The sequence below is a fragment of the Castanea sativa genome, chromosome 10 (genome assembly GCF_040712315.1).
Source record: "Castanea sativa cultivar Marrone di Chiusa Pesio chromosome 10, ASM4071231v1".
Lineage (NCBI taxonomy): Eukaryota > Viridiplantae > Streptophyta > Magnoliopsida > Fagales > Fagaceae > Castanea > Castanea sativa.
In genome coordinates, this window is record NC_134022.1 from 29,838,648 (window position 1) to 29,854,876 (window position 16,229).

The following is a 16,229-nucleotide window of genomic DNA, read 5'->3' on the forward strand; positions in this document are numbered from 1 at the left end:
TTCAAATCCGTGAAGTCAATGTACATCCTCCACTTCCCATTAGACTTCTTGACCATTACTACATTCGCCAACCAATCAGGGTAGTACACCTCGCGTATGAAGTCTGCTTCTTGTAGCTTCTGCACCTCTTCCGCTATGGCTCGATCTCGTTCGGGGGCGAACACTCGCTTTTTCTGTCGGACTGGAGAGAAGGAGGGTGATACGTTCAACCTGTGAACTATGACTGTTAGATCTATTCCCGGCATGTCCTCGTGACTCCATGCAAAAACATCTTGATTTTCTTGGAGGAATAATACGAGTGCTTGTCGGACTGTTTGGTCAGCGAGGGTGCCGATTCTGGTTGTTCGGCCGGGCCTAGAATCATCCAACTATATTTCTTCCAACTCTTCCATCGGTTCCGCTGCTGCTCTCTGTTCCTCGATGTTCATTGCCTGTAGGCGATCATCCATTTCCATCATGGCGACGTAACATTCCCGTGCAGCCACCTAATTTCCCCGCAGTTCTCCAACTCCATATTCGGTAGGAAATTTGATCATTAGATGCTAGGTAGAGGTTACAGCCTTCCATGCATTGAGAGTGGGCCGTCCAAGGATGGCGTTATACGCTGAAGAGCAATCAACCACGAGAAAAGAAACATCCTTGGTTATCTATTGTAGGTAATCTCCAACCGTCACAGACAACGTAACGACGCCTAAAGGATAAACCCTTGTTCCCCCGAAGCCAACAAGGGGTGCATTCGTTGAGACCAGTCTTTCTTTAGCAATCCCCATTTGCTGGAATGCAGGGTAATAGAGGATATCTGCTGAGCTCCCGTTGTCCACCAAAACTCGATGCATGTTGTAGTCCCCTACCCGTATGCTGACCACGAGCGCATCGTCATGTGGGTGGTGAAGGCGTCGCACATCTTCTTCCGAAAACCCGATGCTGAGGTTATCTTGCCGTGTCGCTTTTGGTGAGGTTTCTATCGACTGGACGTTTTGAACCGTCCGCAAGTAGGTTTTTTGGGCCTTTTTAGATGACCTTGCAGAAGTATTGCCCCCTACAATCATCCGTATATCTCCTACAGGTGGCCTGGGAAGCTCGTTTTCCCGTCGGGGATTCTGCTCCTAGAGTTTATCCGTTCTCTCCTTCCTCACGAACCTCTGCAACCTTCCTTGCCTGATAATGGCCTCAATTTGTTGCTTCAAGTCATAACAGTCCGTTGTATCGTGGCCATGATCGCCATGAAAACGGCAGTATCTATCTCTTGGCCTCTTGTTCGGATCTCCCTTCAACTTGCCATTTTTCGTCCTTTGTCCGGTTGCGCATCTTCCTATCTTTCTCTTTTTCTGGGCTTGTCCTCTCGGGCTAGCAAGGCATCCTCTGCGTTCATATACTTCGTCGCTCTGTAAAACACATCGGACATAGTCTTTAGGTCATTCTTGCATAGAGAGAACAAGAACTTACCCTTTCGTAGCCCGTTTGTGAATGCTGCCACAAGTATCTTGTCATCTGCCTCATCTATCGAGAGGGCCTCCTTGTTAAAGCGGGCTATGTATGATCTTAATGTCTCGTCTTCTCGTTGCTTAATACTCAATATACACGCAGTTGACTTCTTATGCCGGTGACTTCCGATAAAGTGTGATACGAACTGTGCGCCTAATTCCTTAAAAGTGCTGATGGAATGAGGCGTCAGCCTACTGTATCAGTCCCTCGCAGGCCCTTTCAAAGTGGTGAGAAAAGCCATGCACATGATTTCATCCGGTACGCCCTGAAGATGCATTAGGGTTCTGAAAGATTCCAAGTGATCCAATGGGTCCTTGGATCCATCGTAATTCTCCATGTGAGGCATGCGAAACTTTGGAGGAAGGGGGCATGAATTCACGAGCGTTGTGAAAGGCGAATCCGTTCTATGGACTAGGTCGTCCAGGTCGCTGGATACTCGTCCTCTAAGGGCGTTCATCATCACATCCATACGTTCCCTCATCTCCTGCATCTCAGCAGCTATGTGAGTCGGTAAGGTGTCCGAGACGGATGGTCGGTTGGTCTCTTGCCGCTCCGATCTAGTCGGAGCGTTGCTACCCTCGGGCCCTTCCGCGTTCCTTCCTTCCAGACTAGCACCCTCCTGGTCTTCCTCCGGTGCACTTGGGTGTGCATTCCTTTGTCGCAATTGTTCTTCTAAATCATGATTCTGCTTGGTGAGGCGCTCAACCGCAGCTGCAAGCGTTTGGACCTGCCTTTCTAGAGCTGTGGCGTGCGGTTCGTCGCCTTGATTGTTATTTGTTGCCATCGATCGAGTGAGTACCATGCAACTTTTTGTCTCAAGAATAGAGCAATGGCTGAATAATCGAACTTCCCACAGACGGCGCCAACTGATGATACCGAAAAAATCACCAGTAAGCTATAGGTACTCCTCAAACCAAAGCAACACCTGTAAAAAGAAAATAGAGGACCTAAAAGAGAGCACCGGTGTGGTGCCGGCCAAAAACCCTCCGAAGGTCAAGTTAGAGTCTTATTTTTTTACAACCCTAGAGTGCTAGAGTCGAAATAATTATGCGTACCTTGATGCTAGGGTTTCTGGGGTATTTATATTGGTGTAGGGTTATTATTCCTACCTTGGTCAAAAGTCCTTTTTCCTTTTAGGATAATACTTCTTTTTACTCTCCATTCCTTCTTGAGCTCTTTTCCATATAGGAGTCTTTTTATTATGGTCAAACGTGTAACGCAAGAACTCCAGGCATGCACACTTGTGTGGAGATTAAGCAAAGCCACATCAAACATATCGTGTAGCGTACAATTAAGAATTTATGACAACTAATCATACTGGACGGATACCAAATGTTAGATCCGTCCTATATGTATCCTTGCGGTATCAATCCGTCGACCTCACTAATCCGTTCTTAATTGTGCTTTGAGCCCTTCCTCTTTTCTTCTTTTATAGGAGGACGAGAATTAAGGAAAAAAAGGCAGGCTTTTATAGAAAGAATGGCACGGAATACGAAGGGTCACCTTGTTTCAGGAGAACAGCAAATCAATAAGGGCCATGTGTCCTTCGTCATAAATAAGCCTAGACCGTCATGTCTCAATAGGATGCCATAAGGACGACTGCCACTCCATGAATTCGTCTGGTATTCAGCGACGGATTCAAGGAGTGAGGGGGCAACTGAAGAGGATAAAAGTATGAGACGGATCTTTCTTTAAGAAGAACGAATTAGTGAGGTCGACGGATTGATACCGCAAGGATACATATAGGACGGATCTAACATTTGGTATCCGTCCAGTATGATTAGTTGTCATAAATTCTTAATTGTACGCTACACGATATGTTTGACGTGGCTTTGCTTGATCTTCACACAAGTGTGCACGCCTGGAGTTCTTGCATTACACGTTTGACCATAATAAAAAGACTCCTATATGGAAAAGAGCTCAAGAAGGAATAGAGAGTAAAAAGAAGTATTATCCTAAAAGGAAAATGACTCTTGACCAAGGCAGGAATAATAACCCTACACCAATATAAATACCCCAGAAACCCTAGCATCAAGGTACGCATAATTATCTCGACTCTGGCACTTTAGGGTTGTAAAAAAATAAGACTCTAACTTGACCTTCGGAGGGTTTTTGGCCGGCACCACACCGGTGCTCTCTTTTAGGTCCTCTATTTTCTTTTTGCAAGTGTTGCTTTGGTTTGAGGAGTACCTACAGCTTACTGGTGATGTTTTCGGCATCATTAGTAAGTATTAATTCTCCTATGTTGTTCATCAAAGAGTCTTTTGACTCAATGGTATTCGGTTCTATGCAGCGAGCCTTTCAAAATACGTGAGTTTCATTCTATATGAAGCTGAAATACAATATAATTTCACCTGACAAACTGTTGAGGGTCTAACTTCTAACATTAAAAATAAGGCCTACAACTTACTGTAGGGGTAAAATTCCTAAATACTGCTTCATTGACGCCATGTGCTAAAAAGGAGTGCATTCAACAATAACAAGATGTCTGTCCATGTCGTTCAAACCCAACATGTTTGTGGGGGGCTCAATAAAGGTACTTTTGCAATATTAGGAATTAGGATCCATCCTATCCTCTTATAGAGCCTTACCTACCTCATCTTAAATATGTGCCTAATAGGAGAAGAAAATGGGTTGTATTAAACGAACACAAATCATCTCTCTAAGCTTTTGTGTTTCACTTTATAGTTTATACTCCATCAATTATGGTATGTCATATATTTTAATTTGTTTATTTTAGAATTTGGTTGTTTTATAAAGAAAGTAAAAAAGAAAAGAAAAAAACAAATGGCAATTATAATTAGCGTCTGGTTAACATGTGCCTTTATTAAGCCATCTATTTTTGGAAAAAAAATTTATCAGGAATTGAAAATTTGAAAAAGTTTTACAGCTTTTTCAATTCTTGATAAATTTTTTTTTTAAAATGGTATACTATGGTGTGCCCTTAGGGCACATATTAGTAAAATCCTTATAATTAATAAAACATAGAGTGGAACACAAAAATTGGGACAAATAATTTGTATTCGTATTAAACTTCTAATCATTTATTAATAATTTCAACACCAACATTAAGCTAATTGTATGTGCTTATAGAAAATCGAGAACTCACTGACAAAAGAGAAAATTTAAGAAACAATAAAATTTCATTCACACAAACACAAAGATGGAAAGTGTCAACAATTCAATGATATGATCCATCATATCTTAATATGGTTGGTTGGTGTGGAATGGCAGATGAAGTAAAAGATGATGGAGCAACTTGTTTGAAGGTGCTGCCTATGCTTAGAGAGTTGCTTTTCTATAACTAGGTTTTGCCCCTCAAATTTTTTCAACTATTGTGTATTATTATTTGGATTGGTAACAAATAGATGAAACTATAGTTTATCCTCACAAATCACAAGCCCCACTGAAAGCCTCCAAGATGACAGGTTATCTTTAATCTTTACCATCAAACAAAAACTCCTCAAAAACTGTAACCTGATACCCAATTTCCTTGTCTTTATCAAAGTTTGGGAACACAAATGGCATGCCTTGGCGGTGCCACTTCCACCACATATATGGAAAATAGAGAGAGATAGAGTTTTGTGGTGGATAAGATCATGATGTAAATGATGAGCACCTTTAAACCTTTATTTTATTCATATTTTGGCAGAATCATATACCAGTTTATACATACTAACAATTATTTTAGTAAGAAAGGAATAGGTGGCAGCAAGATGTGCACGAAATCAAGATAAAGAATGTGGGATGATCAGTAACACACGTAAATCTATGAGGAATCTTGATGGGGCAAGTAAATTATCTCATTAATTTTATTTTTCCTTTATGGGTACTGCTTGTGCTCTCATTTGTTTTGGTATGTTACAGTTATTATACTTTTATCCCCATTGTTTCTGTATTTTCTTGAGGAAATTTAATTGACATTTAAGAAAATTAGCAAATTTGATTTATAAATTACACCATATTACAAACACATATCAAATTAGTTTTTTTTTTTTTAAGAGTGAATTTCAATTAAATCAATTAGTAAAGACTTTTGTTGTCAAATAAGAAATTCGAAGTTCATATCATGCTTACATCAAAAACCAATTAGTGTTTGGATCTAATAATAAAAAACAATTATCATGAAGCAAACATCATAGATTAAAAAAATTGTTCTATCTATTAAATAATAAATAAATTTTATTTATTTCCCTTATATCATAATGTCAAGAAATGTTGCCACTCTCAACTCACCCTAACTACCCTCTTACATATGGTTTTAGTATTATCATCTCAACTTTTTAAAAAAAAGTACTAACATCTCAAAGTGGCTATATTCTATGATAAAATTTGTAATAATAAAAAGCAATTATCATGAAACAGACGCTATAAATTAAAATTTTTATCCTATCTATCAATTTAAAAAAAAAAATTTAATGTCCTTATATCATAATGTCAAGAAATGTATTACCCTCTAAAAGTGGCTATATCCTGTGACAAAAAAATAAATGTAATCGTATTTAGATCCTTTGCTTCAATTTAAAGCTTACCATTAAATTCCAACACCAAATCTCCTCCACTCCATCATTTTTTTTTTTTTTTAAGAATCCACTCAATCATTTTCTACTATTTCAAATGTTCCAATCATTTTATCCTTGAAAACGCTAACGAAATTTACCATATCTTACCAAAATTTGCAGTACAAAACAAACAGTTAAAATTACCATATGTTATAAGAACATTTCAAGTACAAATCATTGTCTTGGGAAAAAAAAAAAAGAAAAAAAGTGGAACAATGTTTAAATTCTAATGTTCCATTTTTCAATCAACGTACTCGTCTTTGCCATTTGTAAAAAAGTTAAAACCATCATCCCATTTGAGCAAACGCTATGCCCATCTATGCATATCACCCCATTTTTCTTAAAGGTCCTTATGGGTTACATACTCGGATCACCTCTCCATTAACATCCTAATGGAATTATCTAATAGTTACAGTATTGCTAGTAAATTAAAGTGGTTATAAAGTGTGCATAGTCCTCTAACTATTAGATATTTGAACTCTTATCTAGTAAATATATTAGTGAGTTTTAATTAACTCAATTGATAATGTTTATTAACCCTTAAAAAAACTAATAATGTTTATTGTTTTCAAATAAGATATTTGAGATTTAATCTCCACTCACACTTAAAACCACTTGACATTTTGGTTTGTTAATAAAAAACAATTATTAAAAGCGAATACCATAAGTTGAAATTCTATAAATAAATTAAATAAAAAAAACACAATTAAATATATCAATTTTGCTTTTCAACTTTCAAAATAAAGTATATTATATCTTCAAATCAAATCATCTCTCCATTTAAAAATCTTAGCAAGACTATCCGATAGTAGCACTAATAAAAAGTGGTTATAAAGTGTAAATTTGATTTGATCTGTTTGTTTAGCTAGATAAGAACATATTCTACATTTGATCTAGGTCAAAAAACTGTGTATAAAAATATATTTATTCAATAGTAATGCTTGCAATTATTAAGGTGGCATGTTGTGAGTGCACAATAAAAAAAGTGTCAAAGTAGATACATATATACTAGTGTTGCATCAATCACAACTTATCACTTTAGTATTTTATATATATATATATATATTGCCTGTATTTATAATCAATCCTAGAAAAATAATTTTTTTCACAACATTTTTCATAACTTGTTAAAGTAGAAAATAATGGTTAGAATTCATTATACTCCACAATCCACGCCAACAAATTCAAGTCATTTAATATAAAAATTACAAATATAACATAGAATAAGAAGAGTAATACAAAAAAGTTAATTTTTGTATTAGCTTATTTGCATTTATTAGTGCACAATAATGACAGCTATACTTAAAAGATATCATAATATCATTTCCACGCAAACTCATCATTAATAATATTTTTCACGTGAATTTATTGTTAATATAATTTTTTCGTTTCATTGTACATTAATCACAAAAATCATTTAAAAATTTATACATTATATAATCCAGAATAAAGTATTTTTACTTTTAGTATATAATATAATTTTTTAAGTTTTTTTTATAAAAAAAAAAAATTGTAAACTTTTTGACGTCAAGGGTTACAATATAAACTTTACAGATACGTAATTTCTAAATAAAATAAACTTTACTGTGACATTTTTATTTACATTGCGTACACATATATATACTCCATTGCTTGCACATTGATGTCCGAACTCCGAACCGCTTGGTTTGATAAGAAATCGCTCTGATATCTCTTCCAGCCTATACAACTTTCTCAGCCTCTCAACAATTTCCCAATACCCAAAAAAAAAAAAAAAAGAGAAAAAAAAAATGTCTTCCCCAAGCAAACGCAGGGAGATGGATTTGATGAAACTGTGAGTTCTCCAAATTATATTTTTATTTTTGAAATTCTGGGTTTTTTTTTTTTTTTGTTGGTTTTTTGTTCTTATGCTTTGTTTGATTGGTATGAACTAGGATGATGAGTGATTACAAGGTGGAGATGATCAATGATGGCATGCAAGAATTCTATGTGGATTTTCATGGACCTAAAGAAAGTAAATCCTTCCTTACCCATATCTTTTTTTTTTAATTGATTTTTTTCCTAATGATTTATATGTGTATTTGCATAAAGTTGAGCTATCTCAGAAAAATAAAAATAAAAAAGTTGGGTTCTTTTCTGTTTTTTCTTTGTGGGTATTTTCTATTGATTAGGCTGATTCTGTGTTCCGACTGTGTTGACCACATGAAATTTTTTCTGGGTTTTTTGATAAACCCTTGATTTGGTTAGAAATACAATAGTTGCTGACCATTAATTGAGGTTTTTCCTGGGCTGTTGAACTTCATTATAGTTTTGGATGGAAACCCTTTAATTCTGATTATATATTATTTTTCTGGGTATTAATTTTAGTTTTTGATTCAGTCACTTTAGCCATGATATATATTTGCATAACTATAGTTTTATGTTAATACAGATTGGGATGTAATATGTGTGAGTTAAGCTTTATGTCTGGCCAGTGCGTGTTGATAAAATGGGCTGCAAGTTTGTGTTCACTGATTTTGCTCAATGAAGATGAAGTTGATTGGTATTTTTGCTTTTGAGTAGTTTGAAATTTGATCAAAACGAGGGATTTTTCTGTTTTTGGTGGACTATGGCAGGTCCTTATCAGGGTGGTGTGTGGAGGATAAGGGTGGAACTACCAGATGCTTATCCTTATAAATCTCCATCTATTGGCTTCATCAACAAAATCTACCACCCAAATGTTGATGAGATGTGAGTTTGCGGATGTTGAAAAATCAACAGTTTGGCTTTACTGAGTAGTATTATACTCTTTTGTGGAATATGCTAACTAATATAAGTCTATGGTACTTTTTTGTTTCAGGTCTGGCTCAGTTTGTTTAGATGTTATTAACCAGACCTGGAGCCCCATGTTTGGTAAGTGACCGTATTATCTTTCTTCTATATATTGTTTATGCAGAGCTCCTATCTTCTATTCTTATCATACTTAAGCCCCTTCTGGTGATTTATAAGTAGTACTGCTACCTTCAGCAGCTGACAATTATTTCTTTTCCTTTTTAAATTTGTTTTCAGATCTGGTAAATGTCTTTGAAGTGTTTCTTCCGCAACTTCTTTTGTATCCCAATCCATCAGATCCATTAAATGGAGAAGCTGCTGCTCTAATGATGCGCGATCGCACAGCCTATGAGCAAAGAGTGAAAGGTAGTAATCCTTATCAAGCTTTGGTGACCTATTTACATACATATCCTCTCTTTTTTCCCTTTATAGACAGCCTTTTGCACGGTTCAGTTGCAGTTGTAAAATTTTAATATATTGACTTCATAGTTATATATATGAAAATCTTCAAGGTCATGAATCTGAAAGGTTAGGACAAGTAATTTGTGCTGTAATTCAAGCAAAAAAAAGTTCCCTGCTTCATCCATGCTTATATGTCCATTTTTTTGAGGACATATATGGCATTTACTCCATATTATATAGTTTGGAATTTGAAAAATCCTGTACTTCACTAGTGGTTGAACTTAGGAATCCAGGCTCTAATGCTGTAAAGTCCCGCTAACATCTATTCATTCTGTACAGTTTGAGTCACTTGTCACTTTAATTGGGTTTACAAACTTCATGATGAACTACATGGCTGCAAAAGTTGGCTTCTTTCTCTCTCTTTTGGTCCCTTCTGTATTCTTACAAGATCTTTGACTTTATATATTCTGATAGTATCACCCATGAAACTGATAGGGTGCTATGCATTTCACTCAAGAACTGTCATTTATGCACATTTGATATCAAGTAAACGAATTTCAATCTAATGAATCCTTCTGACATGTTGCAATGTATCGTGTCTTCCTCTCATGTGATGCATTTGTGTGGGGAAATGAGTTTCAAGATGGGGTTATCTTTGAAATCTGACCTTCAAGGGTTCGAAAATGTAAATTGAAAATGGTATCTGTAGCTTTGAATTCTAGATCAAGCAACACCATTTGCAAATAGTGGTATATATTAGTTTAAATGGGTGCAAAATTTCACTCAAGAACAGTCATTTGTGCACATTTGAAATCAAGTAAAAGAACTTCAATCTATGGAATCCATCTGAGATGTTGCAATGCATCTTGTCTTCCTCCCATGGGCGATTCATTTCTGTTGGTAGATGAATTTCATGACTGGGTTATCTACTTATCTTTGAAATTTGACTTTCAAGTGTTCCAACACGGTTTGCAAAAAATGGTATGCATTAATTTGATTGGGTACCTATTCCGAACTTTTTAAAAAGTTAAGAATTCAGAATGCAGTAAAAGATCTTTCTTTGGGAGTGAGCTATTATTGTCAGTTCCAAGGTTAAGGTTAGGATTTGCTAATAGTTGACACTGTTGGCTATACCTACCTTGGGAAAATTGCAAATGAATGGAGAGAGTAAATCTTAGAACCTATAAAGCACCGAATATCAATTCTATGGTTGCTTTTGAATCTATGTTGTAAGAAATGATGAGATAAAGATGATATTGTAATTTATATTGCACAAGAGGGGATGCAGATTTATAATTGGTTGGCCCACGGAAAGACCTTAAAGATGGCTATCCTATGTCCATTGGATAATTCTGCAAATGTTGAGAATATTACTTTTTCTACTCAATGGAACTATATCATTTAACCAAGTGGAAGCATTTGTGAGCTTCAGAGGCAATCGCATGGATGCAGGATGCTGGTTATATTAGATCATTGGATATTGCATTGGCTAGTGGCTACTAATTCTGGTCTGGAACTACTAAATTCTATTAAATCTTAAGATTCTGTCTCTATTGGTTTAAGAATGTTTTTGGTTTTATTTATTTTGGTAAAAAATGTGAGGTGCAGGTTACACAAGACAGGAAATTCTGTATTTATTGGTCTTAAGACTGTTTTACTTCTATGTTTTTGGTAATTAATTTTGGTTAGTTTTGTTGAAGGTGCATAACTGTTGCTAATAATTTTCTTATATTACAGAGTTTTGTGAGAAATATGCCAAGCCAGAAGATGTAGGGGCTGTCCCAGAGGAGAAATCTAGTGATGAGGAGCTGAGTGAAGATGATTATGCCTCCAGTGATGAGGCAGTTGCTGGCCAAGCTGATCTTTAGGGGCACAAATGCTTGCCCATAATGGTCAGTCTGTACATGATATTCAACTCCTGGAAAATGAAACCAACAAAAAACTAATGGCATATGGAAAATCCATGCCTCTTCTGCCTTTATTTTCCATGGTGGTTATGTAAATTATTCAACTATGATTTAATGTTTCAAAAGTTCATTTACTGTTGGAACTATATGGTAGGCGCTTTTTTTTTCTCTGCACATGCATGCTTAGATGTTACCATGAATGCCTGAGAAAGTTATTGGTTAATAAAGTTTCACAATGAATGCCTGAGAAAGTTATTGGATAATAAAGTTATTGTTGTGAACTTTTCTCTTCTTTTGCTTCTTGTCTGATACGGAACGACAGTGACCATGAAAATGAATTTGCTTGCATAAAAAAGTGCAGCATGGGCAACAGATTCACAACCCAAAATCTTTAACCAAAACATTTTTAAAAGTGGAGAAAATAAACTCATGCTAATTTTGAGCTGAATGATTAAGTGCCAAACTAAAGATCCAATAGGGCAGGATGGGATGGGATTGGATTATGGGTGCCTCGTGAGTTTTCGATTGTGAGATAGGTCAGGAGCATGAGAAATTATAAGGTCCTCATGGTGGACCACGTTACTTGTCTACTATTTTACTAAAAGACTTTCATTTGTTTAAAATTGTTGAGTCAATAATCCGTTTCTATTTTAAAAAAAATTTATAACTCAGCAATTTTAAATAGGTGGAAATCTTTCAATGAAATGGTAGATCGCGTCACTTGTTCACCATGAGGACCTTATAATTTCTCTAGAAGCATGGTGGCTTGGAGGGTTTTGTGTGTGTGTGTGTGTGTGTGTGTGTGTGTCTCTCTCTCTCTCTCTCTCTCTCTCTCTCTAATAAACTTGTTTTGTCATTGATGTTCGATTGTGGGATTGGTGAGGAGCATGGTGGGTTGGAGGGTTTTGTGTGTGTGTGTGTGTGTGTGTGTGTGTGTGTGTGTGTCTAATAAACCTGTTTTGTCATTGATGAGGCAAAATATGGGAGAGAAAGGTGAGGTACAATTGTAAGTAGGGCTATCCACAAGTCGAGTCGGATTAGGAATGGTGTCAACCTGTCACTCTACTCCACTATGTTTGGTGTTTATTTTGCACTTGTTATTGATTGGCAACTTCCTCAAAGTTATCTGACACTCATCTTGAGCTTAGTGGTCAAGTGTTGGAAGGATGGTTGCCAATAAAAATAAAAATTTAAAAAAAAAAAAAAAAAAAAAAACATAAACCTAATCTCACCATGTAATGTCACATACTTGCATTATCATAGTTGAGGAGGAAGAGTGAGTATGACACTATGAAGGAAGAGAATTGAGCTTGGTGGTGTTGTGGGACGATAGGGTTTGCAGTTGGTGACATTGTCACACTGTGTCACTGTTGATGGCAAAATATCTAAAGTCTTATGGGCTCATCGACGTTGGGTAGAGGGTAGATATGGGTTTGATGGTGCTGTATCATGCTCGATTTGATTCATTCTATTCCAAGAGAAAGAAAGAGAACTATGATGACTTAAATAGGAAATGGGAGGAAGGGAATGGATGTATGAGTATTATCATGCAAGTCATTAATTGGGTGATGGTTTCATCCCCTTGATATTTGATTTAAGGGTCTGTTCAAAATTCACTTATTTTGCTAAAAATACTGTAAATAAAGCTAAAAGTTAATTGAAATAGTACAATGGGACAATTAATAGTACCAAAAAGTGTAGTAGAGCCTATGAATAGTAACAAAAATAAGTTGGATAATAAAATAATCTGGCTATTTAATTTTTGCCAAACACACACTAAATCCCCAAAAAAAAATATTAAATCTCCTTAATGATATCCACTAGACAAACCCATTTGAATGCTTTTGGTTTCGAATCAAGCTAGTTAAGTAAGTTGAGTTAATCAGGTTTTAGGACAGCCCACATTGTAAGAGTCTTATGAGGGAGACAAGTGTTTTTGGGTGATGGCAATGGAATATGCACACGCACACACACACATTTGAGGTCAGGCGGATAAGCAAATCTCATCCATATCCCATCCCTTTCTGGGCAGGGAAAACTCTCATGGGGCAAGATAGGTCAAGTAGAACAGTACATTTTTGTCACCCTTAAGCCAAATTTCCAAATAGACTTGAATCTAAGATTGTATAGAGGGCTTGATAGAGATGTGCCAAATTGAATTAAAAACGATTTTTTTTTTTTTTTGGGGGTGGATAAATAGATGGTTGGAGGTGAGAATATTTGAATTTTAAATGTGTTTGTTGAAAATATCAAGAAGTGTTAATTAATTTACAAGACTCATGAATCATGACAGTTAAAAGCTTAACTTGAGGTTATATCAATTTTATTATTAAAGATTTGAGTAACTAAAGCCTTTCAAAGTCCATGTTCAAAGAATTCACTCTTTAAAATTTTAAGTATTAAGCAATGCTGCAATAGTTATATTTTGGCTACAATGTTGAAAAGAAAGCCTTAGGACATGGGGAAAAAAAAACATTCACCTGCTTGGATTCGCCAAAACCGGAATAACAAACTAAGAGCATCCACAGCAGTGGAGCTAAAATTTTAGCAATTTAGCTCCACAAAAAGTTACTTTATTTATTTTACCTATTCACTTTACAAAACATGCTACAGCAGTGGATCTATTTTAGCTTTCAACACAATAAAATAACATAAACATCACAATAAAATAATATTTCTACTACAATAAAATAATACATCTCCCCAAACAAAAAAAACACCACAACCGATCCACCACCACTGCCAACCAACCAAGATCAACCGCACACAACCGTCCAACAAAAACTAACAAGCTAACAACCACCCACAACCACTGCCAAAAATCCAAATTAGCCAAAAATCACTACACAAATTACAAAGAAACCCACACCAACAAACCCACACAAATCACAGAGAAAAACCACCACACCAACACAGCCACAGAGAAACCCACGAACAGGTCGGCGGTGAGACGGACTGGGCGAGATGGGTCGGCGGCGTGGGACAGTGACGTGGGCGATGAGAATGAGGATCGACGGCGAAATGGAGGACGGGGCGAGATGGGTCGGCGATGAAGGTCGACGATCCAGAACTTATCGGCGGCGAGGCTTAACGATCCAGAACTTATCGGCGGCGAGGCTCGACGATCCAGAACTTATTGGCGGCGAGGCTCGACGATCCAGACCTTATCGGCGGCGAGGCTCGACGATCCAGACCTTATCGGCGGCGAAGCTCGACGATTCAGCAAGAATCGGCGGCGAAGCTCGACGATTCAGCAAGAATCGGCGGCGAAGCAGAGAGTAGATGAGGGAGAGAAAAAAAAAAAAAAAAAAAAAAAAAGAGAAGAAAAAACGATGAAAGAAGAGAAGCCAGAGAACGAAAAAGAAAGAAGAAAAAATATTTTTTAAAGGATAGAAGAGAGAGAAATTTAATAAAATAATATATTTATTTTTACCTTTGAGCTACAATACACATCTATCTTTAGATGTGTACTGTAGCTGGAAGCAAAAAAAATTTTGCTATAGCTCCACTGCTGGAGCACACTTTTTATGGTTGAGAAGCTAAAATATAGCAATATAGCAATATGCCACCACTGCTGTGAATGCTCTAACAATTGGTACTACTTTTCATGCAGCTGGCAATTTCAATGAATTTATCATATTAAATTGGCAAACCTTCAACTTCAAGTGACACTGACATAAAGAAATAATGAAGGAATGGTTGGAGTATTTGGACCTAACCATTGTGTAATACTTTGAACTTTGAACTTTGAACTTTGAACCTAGGCTTTAGCATTAATATTCGTTTAAACTTTGCTTTTGAATTAGTATTCTTTGGCTCCTTTCAAATCCTAAATGCTACTACGAATGGGCATCTTGTTGCATATTACGTGTAGACATGGCAAAATAGATCAGGCAAAATAGATCAAATTTTGTTGACATAATCCAACCTGACTTGAAAATATGCGACTTGAACTTATATTTTTTTACCCAAAGCAAAAACGGGTTGAGCTGTGATCCAACCCCTTTTTTAGTTGATTAACCTGACTTGACCTATGACCCAAGCTATTTTTTTTAACGTCTTTTTTGGTAAAAAAATAATAAAAATAAGACAATGTTGGTTCAATTGTTTGTTGAGAGCTTTACAATGCATAGGTCAAATTCAATTGGCAATATATAATGGGCATTATTATTAATATAAAAAAAAAAATCAAATTTTAACATTTTTTGGATAAAGTCATGCATTCTCTAATGAGTAAAAAAATTTAGATATCAAATAACAAAGTACATAATAAGATAATCTTATTACAATAAAATTAAAAACACATTTAAAATTATAGATGTATATGAGAAACATTAATAAGTCTGAAAAATTAAAGCCAAAGTATATCAATGAGATTAATATAAATTATGAATACTTAGGCCTCTCTTTTTTTTTTAACAATTCATGTCCTAAATAAACAACTTTTCTAAATAAATTATATATTTCTTGGAGTGTGTATTGCTTAACAATGACAATATTTATAAAAGAGATCATGTATAAATAAGTAAACAATCAAACTTTAATGTATATTCTCAAATTATAATAGAATGTCAACCACAATTGATAATAGATTACAAAATTAGTTTTCAAGATTTTAAATTTCTTATATGTTTTTATTTTTTGTCAAATTAGTTATCCAATAAGGCATTTGTAATTTTATTTTATATTTTGAGATGTTGATATAGTGTAGAAATGAAACTTGTGCATTTGTTTTACTTATCCTTTGTGCTATTTTGTTTTGGTTAGTAATTTTGGGATTTGTATAATTTTAAAATAATTGAACAAGTATTAATTTGTTTAGCTAAGCTCACTCTTAATATGAGTGGTGAAATCAAAGTAATGAATTTTACATCAAGAATATGTTGCATGACTTTCCAAATAGTAAATACATCTTGTTTTCTTTTATGAAAATACGAGTCAATCTAACCTGATTGACCCGACCCAACCCGACTCAATCCGCTCGTTTGGCATGTCTAATTGTTTGAAGTTTCAAACTTGTGTCAGTGTTTGTATTAAATTTTTATTAATTTTTGTAAACAAACTTATTTGTTGAAAGTAATAA

General features: G+C 35.5%; 1 protein-coding gene across 1 annotated transcript; it reads left to right on the forward strand.

The window, feature by feature from the left end:
* The first annotated feature begins 7,691 nt into the window (after positions 1-7,691).
* Positions 7,692-11,438, forward strand: LOC142613740 (ubiquitin-conjugating enzyme E2-23 kDa-like). The gene is made up of 6 exons (XM_075786221.1): positions 7,692-7,860; positions 7,961-8,040; positions 8,642-8,756; positions 8,866-8,918; positions 9,075-9,203; positions 10,977-11,438. Exons 1-6 carry the CDS (start codon positions 7,817-7,819, stop codon positions 11,105-11,107), a joined length of 552 nt encoding a protein of 183 aa, XP_075642336.1. The 5' UTR covers positions 7,692-7,816; the 3' UTR covers positions 11,108-11,438.
* The last annotated feature ends 4,791 nt before the right edge of the window (positions 11,439-16,229 follow it).